This window comes from Budorcas taxicolor, chromosome 3, assembly GCF_023091745.1.
Source record: "Budorcas taxicolor isolate Tak-1 chromosome 3, Takin1.1, whole genome shotgun sequence".
NCBI classification, from domain to species: domain Eukaryota; kingdom Metazoa; phylum Chordata; class Mammalia; order Artiodactyla; family Bovidae; genus Budorcas; species Budorcas taxicolor.
This window is the reverse complement of record NC_068912.1, coordinates 92,300,079-92,325,925: the sequence shown is the minus strand read 5'-3', so window position 1 is coordinate 92,325,925 and position 25,847 is coordinate 92,300,079. Positions and strand designations below refer to the sequence as shown.

Genomic DNA, 25,847 nt, shown 5'->3' with positions numbered 1-25,847 from the left:
ACTTTAAGACTGAAGTGTATTATGTTACCTGATGTCACTCTTATTTTTCTATCTGTATTATTGATAATAATAATAATGGAATGATAATAACAACCATTTTCTGCAAAGTGAAATCTAAACTTAGTCCTGCATCACTAGAGTCAAATTCTTACTGTCAAAATGAAGTTCTTGGGAAATAACTTATACTTGACATGCTTTATAATAGAGAAAAATAGTTCTTTGGAAAGATCCATCCAACAGAAAAATCTATAGTCTGTGCAAAATAACATAAAATACACTTGTGAGAAGATCATTTTTGCTTTCATTTGCTTCCTGATCATATAGCAATAAACAGACACAGAACATTTCCTGTTTATTTTCTGGGTTGGGCAGTGGCAAAAGGGAAAATCTGGAAAATCAGCTGCATATTAACTCAAATTTCAACACATAATTATTCAAAGAAAATTTTAATGATTTCAGTTCAATACAACTGAAAATGTAGTGTATTAAAGGGTATTTTCTACTAAATTTCAAATTACAAGTTGTTGGCCATTTCTGAGCAACAGCATCATATCCTACTGAGTATTCAGCTTATTAACTAAGGTGACTGACATGGCAGGCGGTGGGGAAGAACAATGATCAGCTCACAGAATTTGGCTAAGAAAGGAAACAAACAAAAACAATGCAAATAATAATTAAAATAGCTACAGATATTAGTAAAATAAAAATACAATCCCAAATAGCCATCTCTTAAATTACTAGGAAAAAACTGAAGGTAAAGTTACAGCAAATACAGTTTTCACAGATTTGGGTAACTTTATTTGCATTTAATAGTGATTTTTAAGCCCTATATCCAATGAAACCATTTTAAAAAGCTTTCTGAGGAATGGAAATTTAGATGTCTATTCCACTTTTCTTAAAAAAAAAAAAAAGAAGCTTAAATTTCTGAATGAGCAAGATTCACTTTTGCAGGTAGAGGCCCTGCTTCTTCATGATCTTCAGCTTTAGATCTAACCACCACAAGAGAAGAAGCTGGATATCTGTTTAGCTTTTGCTCATTCATAAATTCCAAGTCACCATAGATACTCAGCTTCTGCAAAAGAAAAAAAACATCAATGAATATTAGCAATTTGGATAATTAGGAACTTCTCCAAGTAAGGCTTCAAATAGCAATTTATTATGTTAAGATTTGGTTGAAGAAAAAAAAAAAGAATTTCTATAAACATCCTCAAGAATCCTTTTAACTCCAAGTGTTATACATATGTGATTCAATTCCCAGTGGATGGTCAAATAAAAATTTTCCACATGTCCTGACTTAAAATACTTAAAATTAACAACTGAGTATCAGGGAAAATTGCTCAGGTTTAAAAGGAGTAGGTGTGGTCATACCACACCTGGTATTGATTCTGGAGCATGGATTACGCATGCTTGATGCCTTGAGTGATCAATTCCTTTAAGACCTTACCTCTCTAACCAAGTGGTCAAATGATTTGGAGTAAGTTCCTCTGCTACTAAATGTTCTAAATTAACATATATGGAAAATGGTATGTACGATTTTAAGTCTGTGAGTAGAACAAAAAATATACACAAAATAGTTTAACATTGACAGAAAGGTCTTCATAAATGTATAAAAGTTCAAATTGTTACTAACACACTCAAAAAGACACTAAAATGAGAGAATGAAATAAACAGTATCAGGGCAAATGTCACAAAACTCCCTGAAGTATAATGGAAATGTCTAATATCTTTTGAAAGTACCTCTATTTAGATACAGGTCTATCTCCTAAAGGTAGAAAAAGAAAAGTTTTTACTAAGAGATGGGGTAGATTTTGTTGTTAACGCATGTGGCAATAAATCTCTGATTCTGTGAGCTAAAAACCGAAGTGCTGACATTACTGACAGGGCAACTAACTACATGAAAAAGACAGGGACTTCCATGATGGTCTAGTGGCTACAACTCTGCATTCCCAAAGCAGGGAGCCCAGGTTCGATCCCTGGTCAGGGAACTAGATCCTACAGGCTGTAACCAACAGTTCACAAGCCACAACTAGAAGATCCCACATGTCACAACTAAGACCCAGTGCAGCCAAATAAATAAATAAGCAAAAAATAAATATGTATTAAAAAAACACAGAACCACATAGAAGCATTAATGTTGGAAAGATGCTTTTAGTAGGTGTTGAATAAAGAGCACCTTTGAAGTTTAAGTATCTATAATACCAATATGTGCAACAATATGGAGCGTAATGCTCAGTGAAAGAGGCCAGAAAGACATGGCTTGTCTATGGCTGGTAAAGATGCTTGGAGGAAACGGCGAGTGATACTAGTGTGAGTTTCCTTTTTGGAGTGATGAAAATGTTCTAAAAGTGATTGTCATGATGGCTGCCTACTTGAACACATTTCTGATGTGGTCTGCTATCTACTGTTTCAAGGTAACAATAATCCTCCAAGGAGGTGGCCCAGTACTTGACACTTCTCCAGTAAAGAGAAAATTTTCAAGACAAATTCAATGGTTGATGGATTGGACATGGATCTGATACAGTGAGGGCTCCTTAAAATCCAAATTAATAATTTGGGTTTTATTTGGGTGATAATTTGCTCTGAGGCACAATAAAAGAAAAACTTTCACAATTCTACTTAACATTTAAAAGCCTTTAAGAATACTACTTAACATTTAAAAGCCATGAAACAGTAACAGAAACTTTAAATGATTTCAAACATCTGTATGGAAGAAGCTATCTAAAAGAGTAAGGAGAAAGAGTAAAATCTGTGCAGAGGAATGGATGGGAGCATGCGGATAACCTCTAACCAGGACATTTAATGATTCTGTGACTACTCTGTATTCTCAAGTGAAAGTCAAAGTGGTTGCTCAGTTGTGTCTGACTTTGCGACACCATGGACTGTAGCCCACCAAACTCCTCCGTCCATGCAATTTTCCAGGCAAGAATACTGGAGTGGGTTGCCATTTCCTTCTCCAAATTATCAATCAAATACAAGGGTACAATAAAGGTATTTTCAAATGTGTTAAGTTGGAAAGTTTACTGCCCAAGTATCCTTTATGAAAAAAATTACTTGAGGTATTCCAGCAAAAGTAAAAAGGAATCTAAGGAAGAAAGCAACATACAAGAAACAGTGGCAACTGAGATGACTTTTATGGGAAGAAAGCCAGAACAAAACAAAACAAAAGCATTCCATTAAGCAGAGAGATTTGGAAGATTCTCCTGGGAACACTTTTAAGTAACTCAGGTTTATAATTTGCTTTCATGTGACTCTAACCACCACTGTACTTGGTTGTATTTTGAATATCTACATAATTATAATATTGTAAATGCTGTCTAGTGGATTTTAAATTTTCAGATCAACCAATAGCAGAGTCTGAAAGTATATATACAGAAGAATGAATTTATTTTATTTCTCAAGGATCTAATGAAAATTGAGAGTTAAGAGTATGGGAAGAAAGAGAAAAGCAATAATAAGGAGCCAACAGAAATTTATAAAGCATTCACTAAAAGTATGCAAAATAATAATACACATTATAAAAACTAGCAAGTGAAGAGATGGAAGTGAGAGGCAGTGTAAGGGAGTTAACTCCTCATCTATAGTAGAAGGACATCAGATAAAAGTCTAAAATTATTAAAAGCAAAAAAAAAGAAAAATTTAAAAAGGCAACTGCATGGAAGAATGTTTTAAAACTACTGACTGGTTTATCTGAGAACTGAGGAAGAGGAAATCAGTTTTATTAGTCGCTCACTGTTAGTCACTCAGTTGTGTGACTCTTTGTGACCCCCTGGACTGTAGCCCACGAGGCTCCTCTGTCCATGGAATTCTCCAGGTTAAGAATACTGAAGTAGACAGCCATTCCCTTCTCCAGGGGATCTTCCTGATCCAGGAATCAAACCCAGGTCTCCTGCATTGCAGGAGGATTCTTTACCGTCTGAGCCACCAGGGAAGCCCCTTATGTCATATGTATTACTTCTAAAATTTACATTTAACTACTAAATATGTATTTGGGCTTTAAGCCTGGCTTTTCACTAACCAGTTTGGCAATCTTAGGCAAGTTATTATACATAGATCTTTTTCTAGACTCAATTTTTTTTCTTTCTTAAATTATGAAAGTAAGATAATACATTTATGAAGACTTGGAAAAAACACAGTTACATATAGTTCCACTATATATTACAATTATTATTTTTTTTATACAATTATTTTTTAAGTAGACAGATTAAGATTTTTATCTGGCATTTCAATATCAAACTCTCAAAAATTAATAGAACAAATAGAAAAGTAGAAGGATACAGTAGACCTGAAAAGCAACTATGAGCTAATTCAACATAATTAAGGTTTATACAATTTTCACACAGTAGGACACAAATTCCATTTAAGTTCTCATAGATATAAACCAGGAGACCCTGGAACATATGCAGAGTCATAAAACAAAGGTCAAAAATTTCATGGTCTAAAGGTACTGAAATCTTACAGAGTCCATTCTCTTATCACAGTGGAATTATGTTAGAAATCAGTATCAAAAGATATCTGAAAATAACTCACATATTTTCATGTGTAAAGTGATATTTACCAAGAGAGAGCTTTGACTTAGCCATCAAAAGCCTCAATAAAGTTAAAAGACTGAAAAAACTGCAGAGAAGCAAGCATTTAAATGAGAAATAAATATCAAAATGAGAAATTAATATTAAAGATATTTTTAAAACACCATGTATTTGGAAATTAAATGTACCTTTTAAATGATGGATGTATCTAAGAAGCCATAACAAGGAAAATTAGAAAATATTTGTAACAGAATAAAAATGAAAATTCTGAATTTATCAGAGTTTGTTACATGCAGCTAAAGCTACTCAATGCAACTAAATACAAGATGGAATCTTGAATAAGGTAAGAAAACAAGTAATGGACTCTAGCATAAAATTTTGTGAAATCTGAACAAAATCTGCACTTTAGTTAATAATACTATATCACATGTTAATTTCCTATTTTCCTTTCTTTTGTTTTACAACAAAAGTATTTGTTACTTTGTCATAAGTATTTTATATTCTCAAATTGGATTAGAAATTTCAAGCCTCCATTTAAAAAAAGAATCACTAAGATAATAAGCTTTCTAGTCTTTAAGCAATAATATTAGATGCCAGAAAAAATGGAGCTATATCAAAGTTTTGAGTGAATATGTTAGAAATTTAGAATAGAAGTTGTAGTCAGACAAGTGGAATCAAAATGTCATACATTTTTTAACTAGGCAAAAATCCATAGGTTTCCTAAAATATATATATTATACATACTATTTTTATATATATTATACAAAAACTTACTACATTTGATAAAGGCTTGAGAAAGAACAACAAAAAACAGCAAAACTAAATTTCTTAACAGAATTTAGATTAAAAGGCTATGGTAGCTCTGGCATTTATAAAATTTTTTGATTGTCTCTCTTGAGACTTAAAGATTCGAAACAGCAAGATTCTTGGTCTTTTTTTTTAAGACAAAGAAAATAATGTTTATTACAGTTTAAAACATGTTTCATTCTACTCAAGTCTTTGAAATCTTTAACATTTAACTTTGTTCATTGTGATCTTATTCTTCATTGTCTCTCTAATCTCTTGAACAGGGCCTGGCACACTGTATGTTACCAGTAAGTATATGTGATTTACTAACATGAACATTATTTGGAGTCTTCTAAAACTTTTTTAAACTGACCATGTGAAATCAGATGATCATGGGTTTCACAAATAAAAAAAGAAGCAAACAGATAATAAGATAACAGAGGCAGCATTTCTCTGATTATTTGTTGTTTCGGGACTTTTCTGAGGCTGCCTGATCTCTAGAAAGGAATATCCAATACTTGAACCCTGTTTTTATAAGTCAGATTTGACCTGCCTGACAAGGATCACTATGAACTTTTTACTATCTTAAACAGATAGTTCAACAAGAGAAAAGCATTATTATTTCATGATGTTTCCCAAATAAACGACATCATACATGTGAAAGAACGGGGGAGGGGGGGAAAGTGGAGAAATAAGGATCAAAACCTTTGTAAGTCAAGTTACTCAAAATGATACTGCTTTAAGATCAACCAATGCCAACTCTTTCTGGCACTACTCTTAAATGATATGTGATGAATATTTACTATGTGCAAAAGAGGCTACAGATAAGCTATTTCAGAACTTTCCTAAATAAGAAGAGCAAAGCTGTTCATAAGTTTCCAAGACTACATTTCTGGCCTTTATTATAAACATTTTAAGCTTTATTTGTAGTGACTGAAAAGGAAGCTTTTAATATTTCATGTTTGAGCTCAAGATACCAGGTCTATACTGAAGACAAACATATTCTCTCAGCAGGTTTCTGATTTCCTATAAACACGCAGGATTATATGTGCAAACTATATTAACAAAATATAAATAGCACTGCTCATTGCTTATATAAGTTAAAATGCACTCTCATGTTACTATGGAGAGGGGTCAGAAGTAATTTATGTTCCAAAGATAAAATCAATGAAAAGGTTTTATGAAAGTAAAGTTTTAAAGTAGGTGACTTAAATTCTCAGCTATTTTTACAGTAAATTAAGGAGAAAATATCACAAAAGGAGTATCTATACTGCAATATTTTAAATACTCTAATATGTATTGATACAGTTCAGTGAAAAGAAATCCACTAAAATGGCAATACAAAATAGTTCTAGATTTTTTTTCCTGCTTCTTGATACATAACTTTATAAATTCTATGTCAAATATATAGACCTTTTATAATTAAAAATAGAGTTGAAAAAACATTACTACTTAGCTAGTGTGGTTTCAAATACAAGTAAAAGCTAAAAGCAGTGAATACAAATAGCTGTCTTTGATACATTTTTCTTGAAAATATATCTTAGAAAAGTATATATTCTTTGACGGTGTTACCATATTCTTGATTGTTAAGGACAGGAAGAAGAGTTCTCCTGCTGCTAAGTCGCTTCAGTAGTGTCCGACTCTGTGCGTCCCCATAGACAGGGTCCATTCCTCGGATTCTCCAGGCAACAACACTGGAGTGGGTTGCCATTTCCTTCTCCAATGCATGAAAGTGAGTGAAGTCGCTCAGTCGTATCCGACTCTTAGCGACCCCATGAACTGCAGCCTACCAGGCTCCTCCATCCACGGGATTTTCCAGGCAAGAGTAAAGGGGCAAAGTGACACCCATATGCAGATATCAGGAGGGAATGTAATAACTGCTAATAGGACTCCACATGTGGTTCTAATGCTGTAGGCTTCATGATCCAGGGGTGTGGGGGGCATATGCAGAAACAGTGAGATGCTCTACAAACAACTTGGAAATAAGGGGAGAGAACTTATAGAATTAAAACTATACAATCAAGACAAAATTTATCACAGCAGAGACAACATCTAAAAGGAAGAGAAAGCTCAAAAGTCATCTGAAAAGGAGGGACGGATTCCCAGGTCTGTAAGATGTAATCAAACACCAATGAGAGGCATTGCTATGGTCTAAACAACACCAGAAGATGTCAATTCTGTAAGTCAAGTAAGGAGATTAAGAGAGGAAGAACTATGAAAAGTCCATCTAGGAAGTGTTTCAGTAAGAGTTTGAGCATCCTGGCTCAAAAACATGAACCATGTATTGCTGATAGTACTCAAATTCCTAGTGTCAAAGAGGTTACACAGACGATGAGCTCCTGATATGAGTCACATTATCAATTTCCCTAGTGATGGAGGGTAAAACAAAGATTTATTACTATAGGTTTGTAGCTTTGCTGCCATGAAGATTTAGAGTGCATGGGGCAGTTCAAAAGTAAGTTAACAGGCAAAGGCAATCCTACGTAAGATGTCTAACTTCTGCTTTATCAATAACAAAAAATGATTAAAATAAGGCCATCAGAACTAAAACAAGAACACAAGTAGGTAATAAGCAAGAGGATATTCAGATGGTATCATAAACAGATGAGTTTTTTAGAAATTTACCCATTCTCTAATATTTCCACAATTCAAGGCAATCCTGTCTAACTTTATCCATTTGTTTAAAAATTGTCCACTTTTCTCTCTCTGCTAATCCATACCATTCTTCAAAGTTCAGGTCAAGGCCCTCATGACCTATCCCGACAATCCAACGCTTTCCTTAACACTTCATATATTTATTATTTGTGCCACTGATCAGCTGGAGGAAAGATGGTATATAGGAAAAGACATAGGAGTTGCAGAGTCAAAAGACAGGAGCTTAATTCCAGGCTCAAAACTTTCATAGCTGTGCAACCCCAGGAAAGTTATCTAAACTTCATAAGCCTATTTACTCATCTACAAAATGAATAATAAAACCTGCTGTAGAGGTGTGCTGGACATGTAAAAATTCATGAAAACACTTTGTAAATTTTGAACAACTATATAAATATTAGTTATCAACATTATCCTGTCCCAGTTTCTGCCTGCCTATATCCCATATGGTTTTAATAAAAACATGAAAAATATTATCCGAATCATTATTCATGTGTGAATCTTATAGCATATCTTTATAGTCTGTGAACATAAGAGTACTGTTCAAGCATCATGCTAGGGACATGCTAACTACTTATTATCAGATTCTATTTTAATTTCCCTCCTTGCTTCTTTTCACTCTTTTTCTACTGGATTTTGAAGGCACACGAGAACTAAAGTTTATTTCAGTTGGATGTGATGTCAGTAGAATTTATTATCTTATGTTTAGCTACATAAATAATTTTTATTCCTTTAAAGCTAAGTTGAATCATCAAATTAGAGGCTTCTTCTGAAACAAAAGTCCTTTACCTTATGGTTCCTGGGCCAGTTAAATTTTAATTAACAAGAAAGTCGAGACAGTGTTCCATCTCTCTCAGAGTATAGCAAAACACATTACTCAAAATCAAACGCTTCAGCCTTGATGCTTCTAAAACAACAATTACTCCTTAACATTTGTGGCAATGTTAAATTTAAAATTTGAAGTAGTTCCACAAGCCTTCTTTCTTATTTATCACCTTAGAAACATGTCAATGGGTTTTTTTCAGTCTCCAAGGCCTATGGAGGGGATTCCCCGGCAGTCCAGTAGTTGGGACTCTGTGCTTCCGCTGCAGGGGGCAAAAGTTTGATCCTTGGCTGGAAAAGTAGGATCCCTCGAGCCATGTGGCACAGCCAAAAATTAAAAAATAAAAAAGACCTAGGGAGAAGAGAGACACTGAACTCAAGTCAGCCAGTGTACACTGGTCACTACAGTAGTTAGCACGACAGAAAACTGGGAAGTGATGCTTATGCTGCAAACCTATAATTCTCATGTGTGCCACCCCCATGTGTGTGATTAAAATCACCAAGTTTTCTCTCATTCTATTAGCAGGAAGATTTTGCTTTTCTAGTTAAACAAACAAAACATTTAAAAAAGGGAATGATATGACTCAGTCTTCAAATGACCTAAGGGTTAGAATTAAATTTACCTCAGAGGGAACATACTGCTCCACAGCTGTAGCAACAGTTGCACAGCAAATCCAGAGCAACACCATCACAGAGAGGACAAGAGTCATGGTTAAAATCCACCCGGAGTTACTGGAAAAAAAAAAATTCAACAGTTTTGTTAAAATTGCATAACATTAAGAACAGAACGTTCTTAACAATTAAAGGCAATCAATTTTGTATACTTAGTTTAATAATACAAAATTTTATGTGCACTATCCTTAAAACTATTTTAAAAAAACATACAGAAGGAAACATTATAATAGCTATTATATTAGGGTGATATAATGTCCTTTCCTCCATTTCTCAAGCTTCTATAACATGGCCATATAACTTTTATAATTTTAAAAAATCAGACATATTGGCTTTCTGCTATATATATATAAGCAAATTACTGTTAAGGATTTTAAAAAATTACTAAGTGAGATAAAGCAAATCAAAGTGTTTTATAAACTGTATACTGCTACACAAATATATATATATTTGCAAGGTATTAAGATAACATTTGCTTTAAGAAAACACAATAGCCCAAAGAACTAAGGTACAGAATAGGTAAATTATGAAACAATAACTTTTTTATAAAAGGATTCACAACAGGCTTCCAGAAGTTAACTTCTCTACTATACTTCAAATATTTAACTTGCCACAATTTACTTGAATTTCAATTTACAAGAGTGTATCTCTTATGAGGCATTCTGTATTCATCACAGCATATCCTAAAAAAAGATAGTTATGTTTTTCTTATGATTAAAATTTCTCAGTGTAGAAGGCTAGTTACAAGAATTAGTAACTGGAGTTTTTTCCATAATTGACCTATTGTTTGCCAAACTATAGATTAAGATTCAAATAAAAAGCTATTTTTAAAATGTTAGATTTAAAAGAAAACATATAATGAGAAAATTTTATTAGGGTAGTAAGGCACCAGTAAGATGCTAGGTAGTGTAGTATTAAGGATAAACTGTAGGGAATTCCTCGATGGTCTAACAGTTAGGACTCATTGCTCTTACTGCTGGGGCCTTGGATTTGATCCCTGGTCGGGGAACTAAGATCCTATAAGCTGAGTGATGTGACCAAAAAGGAAAAAAGAATAAATGGTAACTTAAGATTAGGCAATAACTTAGGTTTCATAAAACTTATCAAACTGCAACAAAATCCAAAACACTGAATGAGAGAAAAACTTCCCTTTTTTGGTACAAAATCAAAAGCAGGTTTAGAAGTTAAAGGAAGGGAAAATTTGAAGTTCAGTTCTTCTTTTCTTACCTAGTCTTTAAAATAAAAAGTATCTGATATCTGATTAAAACCTGTCAAGAAACTATTTCTGCTCTAAGACATTACAGGAAGCATGCAGTCTGTACTATTGAAGGAAAATTTGAAGTTCAGTTCTTCTTTTCTTACCTAGTCTTTAAAATAAAAAGTATCTGATATCTGATTAAAACCTGTCAAGAAACTATTTCTGCTCTAAGACATTACAGGAAGCATGCAGTCTGTACTATTGAAGTGTTGCACTTGAGACACAACAGTCTGCTTGTTCGCCTCTCCACTCAAGGGCTTGACCTGGTGTCTGACACAGGGTAGACAACCATCACTCAGTGCTACTGGCCCTGTGTTTGGCGAGGGGCTGCAGGTGGTTGTCGGGGGAAGGCTCATATCAGAACTCCTTGGAGGAGTAGAAGGTTGCATGCTTTGATAAAACCCTCCTCCCTCTAGAAGGCTTGATATTTCTTCCCAAGAGGGCACAAGGTACCCATTACCCTCTCCAGTCCACTTTCCCTTGCCATCCTTAAGAATCTTCAGCATGGAGATGACACTCAGTATAGAACACAAAGCCCTCCTTAATCTATAGCCCTTATCCACCTCCCCTAGCCTCCTGTCTGGCCATGGAGATAAAAACTGAAAATCCAACCCTCAAATCATTCAAATACAGAGTCATCCCTTGGCACTCCCGGGGCAATGGTTCCAGGACCGCTTCCCTCTCCTATACCAAAATCTGAGGGTGATCAATTCCCTTTTATAAGTGGCATAGTATTTCCACATAACCTACACACATTTTCCCATACACTTTAAATCATCTCTAGATTACTTATAATACCTAATAAAATGTAAATGCTATGTAAATACAGTTGATCCTTGAACAACTTAAGTTTAAACTATGTGGGAGAATTTATTTATATTTTTTAAAATTTTGTTTTTTTAATTTAAAAAAATTCATGTGAATTTTTTTCAATAAATATACAGTTGGCCCTCCAACTAAATTAATTAAAGCTTAACTGAGATGTCTGAAGAAGTGCATATTGTAACATAAATCAAAGACTCCCAACGAGAACAAGAGTGCTTCTGTACCGCAGGAAAAAAAAACCTTGGGTTTTATTAAAGTAGAGTGAGTATCACCTTTTAAACAAACCAAAATATCCAAAAGTACAGTTTTGGTAAGGAAAAGATGGAAAAAAAAAAGTTTTTTTTACTTTTGAGCAGTTAATATAACTTTAAATTAATAAAAAGGACTATATCTCTATGATACAAGCCAGATTTTATCTTCTGTACACATAAGTGAAGATGAATACATACAGAGACAGGCATCTTAAAAAGCCATCACTTTCTTCATCTTCAAGATAGTTCCTATGTGCTTGTGAACTTCTCATTTGCAGATCTGCTGAAATAATAAGGTACAAGTTAATGATATCCTATATTCCAAAAGGGGGTCTCAAATGACTGCTTCTAGATATACACACTGTACCCAGTTATTTCTGTAAATGTAATCTGGTATAATGAATGCAAGTTCCTCTGGCACATTAAAAACCAACTGGACACTATGCAACATTATGAATTTCCTATTTTATTTTAAAATTTTTATTGACATTGATGCTTTCCATGTCTGAATGTAATAACAGAATGGTTTGTTCAAATCTAAAGTTAAAGATGGGGCTTCCCTGGTGGTCCAATAGTTAAGAATCCGCCTGCCAAGGCAGGGCACAAGCAGGGCACAATCCCTGCTTCAGGAAGATCCTATATGCGGCGTGGCAACTAAGCCCATGCACCACAACTACTGAGTCAGTAGTCTAGAGCCTGGGGGGCCTAACTACCGCATCCACACACCACAACTACAAAAGCCCATGCTCTGCAGCAAGAGAAACAGGCACACTGCAATCAAGAGCAGCCCCTGTTCTTTGCAACTAGAGAAATAGAGAAAGCACACAAGAGGCAATGAAGATCCAGCACAGCCAAAAAATAAATAAATAAATAAATCTTTAAAAAATAAAAGATACACTTAAAGATGGCTTTGTGCTGTGTGCTGTTATCATTCACCCACCAAAATAATTAAAAAGTTAATAAAATCAGTATTTAAGATAAGGAATGAGCTAACACCTTTAAAAAGGTAAGCATAGTTTCAGCTTGATGTTTTATATGAGTTTAAATTCACTTCTAGCATAGAAATAAAAAGAGAATAAAAACATATTTTCAGGGTAGTTTCACTATTTGGTTAGTTTATTGGAAGATACCAGAACATCTCCTTAGTTCATACTCAAAACATCCTTAAAGGAAAACTAAATGTTTTTAGAATAGTGATTCTCGAAGTGTGATCCCCAGACCACCAACAGAACCGAGCAATCTGTTAGAAATGCAAATTCTTATGTCTTATCCCAAATAGAGTATACTGGAAACTCTGGAGGCGGGCTCAGAAATGCTTTTAATAAGCTCCCCAGATCATAAAGCACAGTAAAGTTTGAGGACCACAGTTTTTTTTGTCGTTGTTGTTGACAGTACTCTGTAAGTTAAGCTCACACACAAGAACAATTCACTTTTTATAAAAATGCTTGTGCAAGGGCTTCCCTGGTGGTCCAGTGGTTAAGAATCTGCCTTTCAATGCAAGGAACACGGGTTCAATGCTGGTGAGGGAACTAAGATCCCACATGCTGCAGGGCAACTAAGCTCGCAAGCCACAACTAGAGAGAAGCTGGAACGAGAGATCCCATACACTGCAACTAAGACCCAAGGCAACCAAATAAATAAATAAATATATTTTTTTAAATACTTGCACAATAAGAGGATATTAAATAAAGGCCCTAGGTATATCTATATAGGATATGTTGTTCAGTCACTAAGTCACGTCTGACTCTTTGCTACCCCATGGACTATGGCCCGCTCGGCTCCTCTATCCACGAGATTTTCCAAGCAAGAATACTGGAGTGGGTTGCCATTTCCTTCTCCAGGGTGCCACGGTTTTAAGTCATTTATTCACCTTCCAACAATCATACAACCAATTCTACCAGCATTAGATCTGACTGCTCATGTGTTTAATCCTAGGCTACTGAAAATAAAACTTACAGGACATTTTGCTTAGTGATGAGTCTTTCAAATTTGTAGGCTCCTGCTCCAACTGTGGTGCATACTGGATTTCTGGCTTAGACTAAAATGACAAGAAAGCAATTAAGTCGTTTGTACTTCTTAAGCCTTTCTCAGTAGCAAGTTCTGTAACATATCATCTCTACAGACATTCAAATTGAGAAAAAGTAATAGAAGTATGGTATAAAAAATAAAACACAGTAACTACAATATATTTTAACTGCTTGTGCTGAACACTAGATCCAGTGTCTTGCAAAGAAACAGATTTCTATCGTCGTCAAGAACAGTCACTTTAATTTCCTGACAAAATAAAAAAAAATAAAATAAAAAACTAGATTACAACATAATGCATTAAGTATCATACCCTGTAAAAAAATGAGTTCTAATTCTGGTTGATCAGGAATCATTTGGCAGACTGCCAAAATTTCTGGTTAGACATCTCTATTTTTTCTCATCTGAAACATTCTGTTCTTTTCTACCTACGAATAACTCATAAATTATAGCTCAATACTCCATACTTTAGGGCTTCCCTGGTGCCTCAGCAGTAAAGAATCCGCCTGCCAATGCAGGAGATGTGGGTTCGATCACTGGGTTGGTTGGGAAGATCCTCTGGAGAAGGAAATGGCAACCCACTCCAGTATTCTTGCCTGGGAAATACCCTGGGCAGAGGAACATGGCCAGCTACGGTCCATGGCGTCGCCAAGAGTCGGATACAACTAAGCGACTAAAAACATAGCAAACAACTCCATACTTTACATCTTCACATAGCTCTGATGCTCTGGAGTAGGGGGTTTCTCCATCATAATCATTCTTAAGTTGACACAAAGAGAAAAACAGTTAACCGTACATCTAATCAGGAATGAAGGACTCTACTCTTTAAGAGTCAACTTAAGTAGCTTTAGGAAATAGAACTTATTCATGAACTTAAGAGAAAATTCCTTCTGTGTTTCACATATTACCAAATTACAGGGTACCCAAGACTCAGGATGATGCTAAAAATCACATACTAGGCTTACAGTAAGCCACTCACTTGGCAAAAATAATTAAAAGGTTTACTTTAATTATTTCCTGAGAAAGCATCATAACATAATTCGTTGGCTGGTAAATTCAAGGAACTTAACAACCAAATTAAAAAGAAGACAGCATGGTAGGGTGGTATATGAGCCTTGGAGCTAAAGTAACCCAGGTTTGATGCCTAATTCTGTTACTTCTGGCAGTATGACCTTAAACAAGTTAACTTCAAAGTTTCCTCATCAATAAAACAGCTGTAATGCAACTTCACAGAGAAGGCAATGGCATCCCACTCCAGTACTCTCGCCTGGAAAATCCCATGGACGGAAGAGCCTGGTAGGCTGTAGTCCATGGGGTCGCGAAGAGTTAGACACGACTAAGCGACCTCACTTTCATTTTTCACTTTCATGCATTGGAGAAGGAAATGGCAACCCACTCCAGTGTTCTTGCCTGGAGAATCCCAGGGACGGGGGAAGCTGGTGGGCTGCCCTCTATAGGGTTGCACAGAGTTGGACACGACTGAAGTGATTTAGCAGCAGCAATGCAACTTCATGAAGTTGTCTGGAGAGCTGAGACAATACATATAAATGTCTAGTACACATGAACCTTCACTAAACAGCAGCTATAATTATCATATCCCATGATAAACAATGAACTGGGAGAAAAGTTCTCTCTCTAGAAGGCAACATGCTTCTTCAACAAACTCTCTTATCAGAGTTAAGAGGAAAAGCACTATTAACAACTAAAAATTATGTCCCATTGCTTTTCTCTAATATCCATATGTGGTATAAATACACACCATTATTTACATTCAAACTACATTAATTTTTCTTATCTCTTATATCTGCTGCTGCTGCTAAGTCACTTCAGCCGTGTACGACTCTGTGCGACCCCATAAATGGCAGCCCACCAGGCTCCCCCATCCCTGGGATTCTCCAGGTAAGAACACTGGAGTGGGTTGCCATTTACTTCTCCAATGCATGAAAGTGAAAAGTGAAAGTGAAGTCACTTACTCGTGTCCAACTTTTCACGACCCCATGGACCGCAGCCTACCAGGCTCCTTTTTTCCAGGCAAGAGCACTAGAGTGGGGTGCCATTGCTTCTCCGCTCTTATATCTATAGGTTTCATTTTATCAATAAACCACTCTAAAATTCAGAAGACTCAGAGATCTTGTTAGATACAGATCAATAGGCTTTAAATAGATTTCCAATGGGCAGCTGCTGCTGCTGCTGCTAAGTCACTTCAGTCATGTCCGACTCTGTGCGACCCCTGATACAGCAGTCCACCAGGCTCCCCCATCCCTGGGACCCTCCAGGCAAGAACACTGGAGTGGGTTGCCATTTCCTTCTCCAATGCATGAAAGTGAAAAGTCAAAGTGAAGTTGCTCAGTCGTGTCCGACTGTGAGCAACCCCATCAACTGCAGCCTACCAGGCTCTTCCGTCCATGGGATTTTCCAGGCAAGAGTACTGGAGTGGGGTGTCATTGCCTTCTCCATTACTACTGCTAGTATTTAAATGACTCTATGAAGCACATTATCACCTGGAATATAACGATTTTTCCATCATCAGCTTGAAGATAAAAAGTCCATGAAGAGGTTATGAAGCTCTGTGCAGAGTCCACCATATCACTCCAGAATGATCTTACCAGAGTTAGAGGGAAGAGTAGATGCATTTTTGGCATCAGGGACATGAGCTTAAAAAAAGAAAATTAAATCAAGGTGAAATATATTATTTTTTATATACACATATACAAAAGAACAATATAATCAAATCCTTATTTGGACAGAGTATAAAACAAGTGATTCTATTATCGTCATTAGCATCAGAGTAAACTCTTCATTATCTATGCAATTAACCATGAGCTTAAATTCCTAGGATCCTTTAACGTATCACCTAATACAATATAAGTTACCTGTCACCTCTATCAAATTAACAGGCTTTTGAATTAGGTCCAAAAATGTAGAGAATCTAAACTCTTCTCTTTTGATTAAATAAGGATTAGCAAGGCCTCAAGAGGCAGAAGAGGAAGGGACAAATCTTTAATACTTTCATGTAAAATGAACCATCCCATAACACACACCAATGTAAAAAAGGAAGGAAAAAAAAATCAATCCAAGGAATATATGCATAAAGTGTGAGATATCTGATAACAGGGCAGAGGGAGGGAAATATTTATGGGCTGACTACATACAGTAAGCTACTGATGAGATTTTTACATTAATTGGTATCGCCTCCCCTTTAATTCTGACTATTGACTAATTCAACAGCAGTGGGCCCCTCTAGAGAATAAGCATGAGATACCATTCACTGAACTCTAGAGATAGCTTTGGTTCTGGCTATATTTCAAAAGAAAGACACTATGGGGTTATTAAGAGAGAAGAGCTTTTAGAATCAGAAGAGATCTGTACTCGTGATCTAATTTTTCCACTTAAAAGCTGTGAAATCATTCATTGATTAGTTCACTAAGGAAGCATTCATTGAGGTTATAAGTTTTAAGAGTCAGAAACCATGTGTGTTTTATTCATCCACATGTGTCTGTGCTAAATTTACGCAGGACAGAGGTGAAACACGGTGTGATACATGTCTGTGGGGAGAGGCATCTAACCCAAACTGGGGTGAGAGGTGGCTAAGAAGGCTTCATAGAGGACATGATACTTGCCCTGAGTCAAAAGGATTCACTAGGCAGAGAACAGAAGAAACAAGAAATAATGTCACCATTAACATATTACAAACATTAAGAACTTCTTAGTATGTACATAATTAAAGGGAAATAAAAAAGGGTCTTAAAAATTAGAAAATATGTTTAAAGTTACTCGTAAGAGAAACACAAATTAAAACTATAATAAAAGTACTACATTGCCAAGGACTGGGAGGAGGAGGAAAAGACAGTGACTGCTAACGGGTATGAGATTTCTTTTTTCGATAATGAAAACGTTGTGGAAGTAGATAGTAATGATGGTTGCACAGTCTGGAATAGACTAAAAACTACTACACTGAATACTTCAGAAGAATGATTTTTATAGTATGAATTATATGTCAATTTTAAGACCTGATAGAAATTCCATACAAGGCAATTTTGCTCTATTTCTCAAAATTAAAAATGCATATACTTAACTCAGCAATTGTATTCCTATGATTTTATTCTAGAAATATAAATGTAAAAAATAGGCAACATTATATGTAAATCTAAAAAATTAGAAACAACCTTGCTGCTGCTGCTAAGTCACTTCAGTTGCGTCCGACTCTGTGCGACCCCATAGATGGCAGCCCACCAAACCCAGAAACAACCCTACATGTCCATAAGCAAGGGACTACTTAAATAAATGATACATCCATATAATGAAATATGTATGTACTGGAAAGAAATGAGTAGACAGTCTTTAATTATATTTTAGAAAAGAATACATGTATCCTTGTATAAAATGCCTCTGCATTGGTAACCCTGGCTACATTAATGGAGGAAAATGGAGTGGCTAAGAGATATAGGGGTAGGAAACTTTTCACTAAAGAACTGATCTTTGAACAATGGCAGGGATTAGGGGTGCTGAAATCTGTGAATATACACAGATTATAGTTGGTCTCCCATATTTGTGATTCTGCATCTGAGAATTCAACCAACTGTAGATCATGTAGTGCAGTATAATATTAAGAAAAAAAAAATTCAAGTGTAAATGGTCCCACAGTTAAAATCTATGTTTTTCAAGGGTCAACTGTGTGTGTGTGTGTATTCTTTTTTTTTTCACCTTTTGAATTCTGTACCACGCGGTTGTATTTCCTACGTCAAAGTTAATTCAAAAACTTTCCCCCAAATGCTTGGATAGAGTAAGAGGGGTAGAAATTCTAAGAGATGATATAGAAGAGGTAATCAGAAGCCAGGCTGTGATAAATGGTTTGGACTTAAACCTGTATATAATGGGAAGCTACTGAAGAATATAAGATAGAATCATGACATGAGATTTCCATTTAGAAAATAAATATCCAGACACAGACTAAACAATAGACTAGAAGGGGCTAAAGTGGGAAAACAGACTGGAAGCTAATTTAGTAATACAGATGAGAAATGATGCTGATCTAAGGTAATGGCAGATAAGGTAAAAGGAACTCTCCACTTCTCTGAGCCTCAGTTTTTTCATATGCAAAATGGGGATAATACTGTCACCAGACCAAGAAAAAAAACAAAATGAGATTATGGGTGTGAACATACCTCTTAACATTAAAGCCTTATACAAAAGTAACTGACTTTTCTATTTGCAAAAATAATTTGTTTGCTGAAACTAATTATAAAATATAATACTGAAATAGGATCATGTGAACAATATACATTTCAATACAAAGTGCAATCTAAGCAGGCATTTCTGAAGGGCAGTATTGTTTCATACTTGTTCTTGTCTCAATTCTGCATATGGCAGCTGATTCTGGCAACCAAGATGGCAAGCATATTGCTCATCAGATTGGGAATATGCTTCTGTACATGCTGGAAGAGAAAAACAGTAAATTACAAGAAAAACAGAGGAGAGAAAGAAAAGGGATAGACTAGAAAGTAAGGAATTTAGCATTTTATAAAGCAATTTATTATACTTTAAAAGTATTTCATTAATATGAATTTTTATATTTGGCAATAACAGCAAATGTTTTATTTTACTAAAATCCCATATCTTCTTCCTCCCACAAGTCAAATGTTTCAGGAATAAACCTATTAATTACACACTCAGGCTCTGGCTATGATGACATTCATATGAGGTGAACCTCACAGCTAAGGTTTGCAGAAAAGAAAAAACACTGAACTGGCATCCTGAAATTCTGGCTCTATCATCTGTTGGCTGTGTGTGTGACCTAGGTAGAGCTACTTAACCTCTCTGACTATTAAAACAGAATTAATACCACCTACTTTATGGGGTTGAACAAAATGATATACTTTAGTATTTATACAAATATATGATATTACTGTTAAGAACTAGATCACTGAGTTCAGCAACAAGGGTATTCACAAGGCAAAGAAAAATAAAACAATCAGTCTAACATCCTAAATTCTGAGAAGACTGAACTTTAAAAATGTTCTGCAGCAGGATTCCAAACTTGGAATGAGTCTCTACCACATACATACTTTTCATTTAGCTCACTAGAGAATTTTCTTTCCTGTGATGTAACACTTTACACCACACTTTTATTTTTCTTTCCACCCAGTCATGCATTTGTAGTATACTTCTCGGAGGTACTAGATGATAAGCTGAACAGTATTATGCACGTACAAAGACGGCCAGCTAGGAGACTGAGCCATAAAAAGAGGCTATGACATCACACAGGGTAGCTGGAAATAGCGGCACAGTGACAGGGAGAAAGCGACCGCCCACTGCACTGAGTAAACAGTGTAAGGTGATGAATGAAGAAAATTCCATTACAGTTTTTAAAAAGCTAAATATCAATTTTGTCCTGATTACAGGTTTCTTTTATTAAACACACCGCTTTGGGCAAAAGGTAAGAATAGTGGCTTAAGAGATGACAAAGACTCTAGTTACTTCTTTTATTGGCATGACTCACAAAGAATACACTATTAAATACTGAGTCAAAGGCCTGATTGAGTAAAAAAAGAAACTTGGGAGCTAAGTCAACTAGCCTATGATTGAAAGGCTTAGGAAAATTATACTATCCACTGAAACAATAGTGATGAATTATGAGAAGGGTAATCACTATTACATTTGTCTAAACCAAATACTTGGTTAAACAAAGGTGTTCCTATCTATAATACAAAATAAACACTGTCTCAACAAATAGATGAAATTTAAAGCCCATGAAATTTCTAGCAGCAGCTACTAGAAGTTCAACTTTATAATAATTTAAATATGCTTGATGACTAGTTTAAATAGCATGCTTGTCATTTTCCTAGGAAAATACATAAAAAGCATAACACAACTCAAAGAAAACACCAATGTTATATACTGCTGATGTCATTAGCATAGCATCTTACCAGATTCACATTCCAATTTGGTCCGATTTAAATCAATTCCATCATCCACAAACTGACAAATTGAAAACAGCCTGCAACCTCTCTGACATGCGTACAACTCCTCTTCCTAGGGAGGTCAAGAACAGGGAGGATTAACAAAAAAAAATAGTGTTTTTCCCTTATGGGGGGAAAAAAAGTCAAAAAGCAAGCAAAGTTAGTAGGGTTTATTATAAATTGTCAAATAAAAGCTTTATAACTGAAAGAAAGAAAAATGATAGAAGTCAGGTAATACTTAAGACTATATAGTCTGCCATATAAAGAAGTTTTAATTTCTTATTTTAACAGTGATATCCAAAACAAATAAATAAATAAGTGATATCAAGAAACTGAGTGGATAAAAACATCACCCTTTTCCTACATTCCATGGTCATATTTTGGGGGCAAAAGTTGAAAATAAAAATAACAGTGACATAATCAGAACTTTAATAGAGGCAAAAATGAGAAAACAAGTACTTTAGGATCAATGGTGTACTTCTGCCACATAAATATTTATACAAATCATCAAGCCTATCAGGAAAAACATCATGACTAGTTTTACATAGCAGATAGTGCTATAAAGGCCCCCACAAAGTGAGGTACACACTTAGAAAAATGCTTAAATGAAAGGATTTTTTTAAACTCAGTTTATCTGAACTGAAAACACAAACAAAGGCAACATGTGACATATGGAAAAGGCCACTGGAATCAGCCAGACTTGGATTAAAACCTTTCAGGTCAGCATGCACGTGACTTTACCTATCTATTGACAAACGTCAAAAAGGAAATAAAAGCTATAAATTATCTCTAAACCCCTCAATAACGCTGGAAGACACCTATTCCTAGTGCAGTGCCTGGAACATTGAAGGTGCTCAATAAGTGGTAGTAGTGTTAATACATTTTTAAAACAGAAAATAACAGTTGTAGGCATCATTTTATTTGTGTGAGAGCTCAAGATAAGAAAGATTCTTCATTGCTGGAAAATGTGAACTGCTCAGTAAGACTAATGACAATGTCTTCAACAGGCTTTCCTTTGGTGAAATGTATAGTATTTGAAACAAACCAGTATATGTGGGGAAGCCCCCTCAACTTACTGTGTGATCCACTGTGTACAAACTGGCAGGCACCTAATAAGGAAGGAAACAGCATGTGCATACACCAGTTAGCAACCAATGGAATACAAAGTTAGGCATTTCTTTCCAGCAGGATTAGTAAAATTTGTGCAGCAGCAACAGTCCGTTAAGAGGAGATGGCTGCAGTCTAGTATTTACTGTTGTTCAGTCTCCAAGTCATGTCAGACTCTTCACGACCCCATGGACTATAGCACACCAGGCTTCCCTGTCCCTCAACATCCTGAAGTTTGCCCAAGTTCATGTCCACTGAATCAGTGATGCCATCCAACCATTTCATCCTAATTGTCTAATATTGAACAATCTTTATTATAAAACTTTGAAGGTAGTACATTTCTGGATGTCACTTCTAGCTGCATTTATTGTTACAGTGAAACTGAAAGAATTTTAACCATTAAAGTAAATTTTATACCTGAGTAGCTTTTGTAAGACAGTAGAATTCTCTCATGTCTTTGGAGCATCACATACTTCCTACTATGGCATGGAGAAGTATGAGCTCTTTAGTATGAGCTATACTGCAAGCCATTTTGCTCTCAGATATGTTTTCTTTTATTAAACCAATCCAATAAGCCCTCCAATACGATTTTCAGAAGAGAGTGTAGCATGGTGAAAGAGTCTAGGTTCAGGAATTAGCCCTGGTTAGTCGCTCAGCCTCATCACTTATTCTGCACAACCTTAGGCAAGGGCCTTAATCTCTCTCAGCCTTTATTTCCTTAGTTGTAGAACAGTGACAATACTTACATGTCAATCCTGAAATATGATGAGGATTTTATATTTTATTATTTTATTTACATATTTTATATCCATAGCATCATTAATATTATGCTATACTATCTAATAAACAGATATGACATTAATAACATATTTTGTGAGCACCCACAATGTACCAGATACGGTGTTAACACTTACTATATCACAGGATACCTGGCACAGAGCAGGCACTCAACTGGTAGCTATTAAGTCATATCCTTGTTCTATATAAGTGTTTCATGTTTTAGACAATGTTTCATGCCCTATGCATCCAAAGTTATGGCACACTTATATAAAATATACCTTCTCTAATTTAGACCAAATCCTCCTTAAAGGAACTCTACTATCTATAGATTTTACACGCATTTTCTTATCCTGCGTCAAGCTAACTATTCTCTCCTATTTAGCACTACTAATATACTGCACATACCAAACTGGCCTTATGACACTTGACAAAGGAAACCACTATCTGTTGCCATGTGTTAGGCACTGTGCTAAGAGTACCATGTATATTATCTTTAATCCTCACACTTACTCCACAAGGTGTAAAGATTTTTTTTTTTTACAGTTGACAACATGAAGTCATGAGAAGTGATTATCAAGGACACAGAGATATGTAACTGTAAGGCCGGGAATGAAACCAGGTTTGTAAGGTTCCAGAGCCCACACTCTTAAAAATGACCAGGCTGCCTCTAATTACCTTTATTATTAACAGGACTTACATCTCCTGTATTTGGACCCAGACAAGTTACACAATTCTACTTCTGAGGAAAGTTAAAGGGTGAAATATGATAATTTTTAAGTACCTACTACAAACAAGTAAAGTACCATGCTTTCTTGCAACAAATAATTTTGAAAAAGTCATTAAAATGAGATTTATATTTGCCAGTCACAAATACCAGACCAAGAGAGGCTTTAGGAGCTTGTACATTTAAATAATATAACACCCACTGCTTTTTTCCAAACCATAAAGCACTATAATTTGATGGAAGACCAAAGGACATCAGTGAAATAATTAAATATTTTTAATCTACAACTTTATTAATAGAAAGCAGCACAGTGTAGCCAGTTTTAGGATTGAATTCCTGCTACTCCACTACTTCTTGGCTATGTGACCTAGGTCAAGTCACTGAACACGTCAGAGCCTTGATTTCCTCAGCTGACAAGCCCAACTTGGCAGGGTGAGAATTAGGGATAACGGAGGTAAATCTCCCATCACACTGGCTAGTAAGACAGCAGGCAGTTTATAAACTTTAAGTCCAGGACAGGAAACCAGGTGATTTAGAGTTCCTAGGAAGAATAGCTTTACTGAAAAAGAAAGAAAGATTTATAGATATCACATCAATTGTTAGAAAGTAGTGGATATTATAAAAGTACTCAGAGGTTCCAGAAATGTCTAGCCTTTTAAATTGCTTATTCTCCAGCATATGTACTCAAGTAACTACAAATATGCTAGGAAAATCTCAAAAAAAGGGCGAGGGTGGGTGGGAGGGAAGGCCAGTACATCTAAACACTAAAAAGATACAAAATAAATATCTGCCCAATTCCAGGTCAAATCATTATTAATTTCCTCATACAATCCTCTTACTTATGAGTGGTTTATAAAAAGAGAAGAAAATAATGTATTCAGGAGCAGTACACATTGATTTAAAAGGTTAGAAGTCAGAATTCCCCATTTTTCTCTCTTGATTGCTAATAATATATTTGGCTCTGATAATTTGATAATCCCCTCTCCCACACTTTTTCTGGAAGATTGATAATCCTCAAGCAATGTAAAACCCAGCAGCAAACAGACATATGGGCAGAAACAGCATCTAGAACTTTTCATTTCAAAAGCCTGAAAGCACTTGCCAATAAGAAACATCCTAAACTTCTCCTCCTAGTCACTTTGTAGTTTGAGAGAGCAAAGAGGCCTAGCCACTTGGTTAAGCACATATTATAGGGAAGACAAAGTAAAAACAAGGGTAGAAAGACCAGCACAAGCTGTTACAAAGAAAGGCAGTGGTGTGCGGGGCGGGGCTTATACCGAAATCACATATTTGGAAGGGTGGGGGACAAACCACGCAATTTAGGATGCTCAGTCAACAGTTTTCAAGCTGCAAAAACAACTTGAGAAGTGGAATGGAATTAAAGGAAAGGCTGCACCTAGGGGCGGACAAGGAAGGGAGGAAGGGTCACACTCTTCGTAATATGTGATCCGCGGCGAGGGCCGGTCTCGTTTCTTTTCCACTCTACTAGTCCCCTCCCTGTCTTCTGCTGCACCGAAAGGTAAGTTCTCCGAATGTAGAAACCTAACTGCTTTTTCTCTAAGCTATCCCAGTCCCAGTGTCAGCACCTAGCACACAGTTACTCAACATAGGCGGAAAGCCCTTCCTGAGTGTCTCCCAACTCCTTAATACATTTCATACTATGGTGGAATTATCTACTTGTCTGACTCCAGGTACAGTTTACAGGCTTCCAGCCCAGAGAGGCGCTATGGGAAGAGGGGGTTAAAAACTAATCTTTTAGTGGACTGGCGTATCTGCAACTGCCCACCCCCCCCGCCCCCCGCCCCGCCATCCCTGGAAAGTGAGGAACCTGCATTAATCATCTGGATCCTCCTCCTCACCCTTCCCCGTAAAGCCTCAGAAAAAAAAGGTCGTGTCTTGCTTATTTTTCTGTCCCCGACCTATTACAGGGTAGGTGCGGCACAAACTTCCGGTAATTACAGCAGGAGCGGGATGCGGGTAGCATTAGGGAAGAAAAAAGGGGCCAAAGAGATGGGAGACAAAGGCTGAAGGGTGGGTTCAACAGTCAGGCTCCCAGAAACGACAGAGGTGCGGGAGAGCGGAAAGATCGGCGGCCAGGGAAGGGTTGTAGCCCGGTTCGGACGGGCCCTACCTTGGGATAGGTGTGCAAGGGATACGTCAACTGACAGGCCCGGTGACAAGACGCCGTATCACCCAAGACCGAGTCAAACGCTTCAGCCGAAGCGGTTCCCGAGCCTCCGGCCAGGGCCATGGCCAGCAGCAGCAGCGGCGAGATCCCCAGTTGGGCCCTGAGCCATAGGCTCCCCTTCGGCACCGCCATTTTGTTTGCCTCTGTCACAGCAGCACAGCTTGTTGCTGTTTTCTTTTCAAGGTTTCCTCCTCCTTCCGGGACCAGCCCCTTCCCCGCCCCGCGGGCCGCTGCTTCCGCCTCTGTAGTCTTCTCAGCTCCGCCCCGAGCCG

General features: G+C 36.4%; 1 protein-coding gene across 4 annotated transcripts; it reads right to left on the bottom strand.

The window, feature by feature from the left end:
• Positions 1 to 429: 429 nt before the first annotated feature.
• Positions 430 to 25,847, bottom strand: TMEM59 (transmembrane protein 59). Of its 4 annotated transcripts, none has more exons than XM_052636882.1 (9): positions 25,519 to 25,839; positions 21,853 to 21,885; positions 20,744 to 20,849; positions 19,158 to 19,252; positions 16,319 to 16,471; positions 13,749 to 13,830; positions 11,991 to 12,075; positions 9,410 to 9,518; positions 430 to 1,072 (listed from the first exon to the last, which is right to left on the bottom strand). In XM_052636882.1, exons 1-9 carry the CDS (start codon positions 25,705 to 25,707, stop codon positions 917 to 919), a joined length of 1,008 nt encoding a protein of 335 aa, XP_052492842.1. In that variant the 5' UTR covers positions 25,708 to 25,839; the 3' UTR covers positions 430 to 916. The 4 variants fall into 4 exon arrangements, with proteins under 4 accessions (XP_052492842.1, XP_052492843.1, XP_052492844.1 ...); XM_052636883.1 differs by having other exon boundaries at positions 11,991 to 12,072; positions 25,519 to 25,838; XM_052636884.1 differs by lacking the exon at positions 21,853 to 21,885 and having other exon boundaries at positions 25,519 to 25,847.

Bases quoted from the DNA above. Each gene is read 5' to 3' on its own strand.
- TMEM59 (XM_052636882.1), bottom strand. From the start codon at position 25,707: ATGGCGGTGCCGAAGGGGAGCCTATGGCTCAGGGCCCAACTGGGGATC. The intron at 21,886-25,518 runs GTAGGGCCCGTC...CTTCCTTATTAG, and splicing joins CCTTGCACACCTATCCCAAG to GTGCCTGCCAGTTTGTACAC. The intron at 9,519-11,990 runs GTATGTATTCAT...TTTTTTTTCCAG, and splicing joins TTTTTAAGATGCCTGTCTCT to TAACTCCGGGTGGATTTTAA.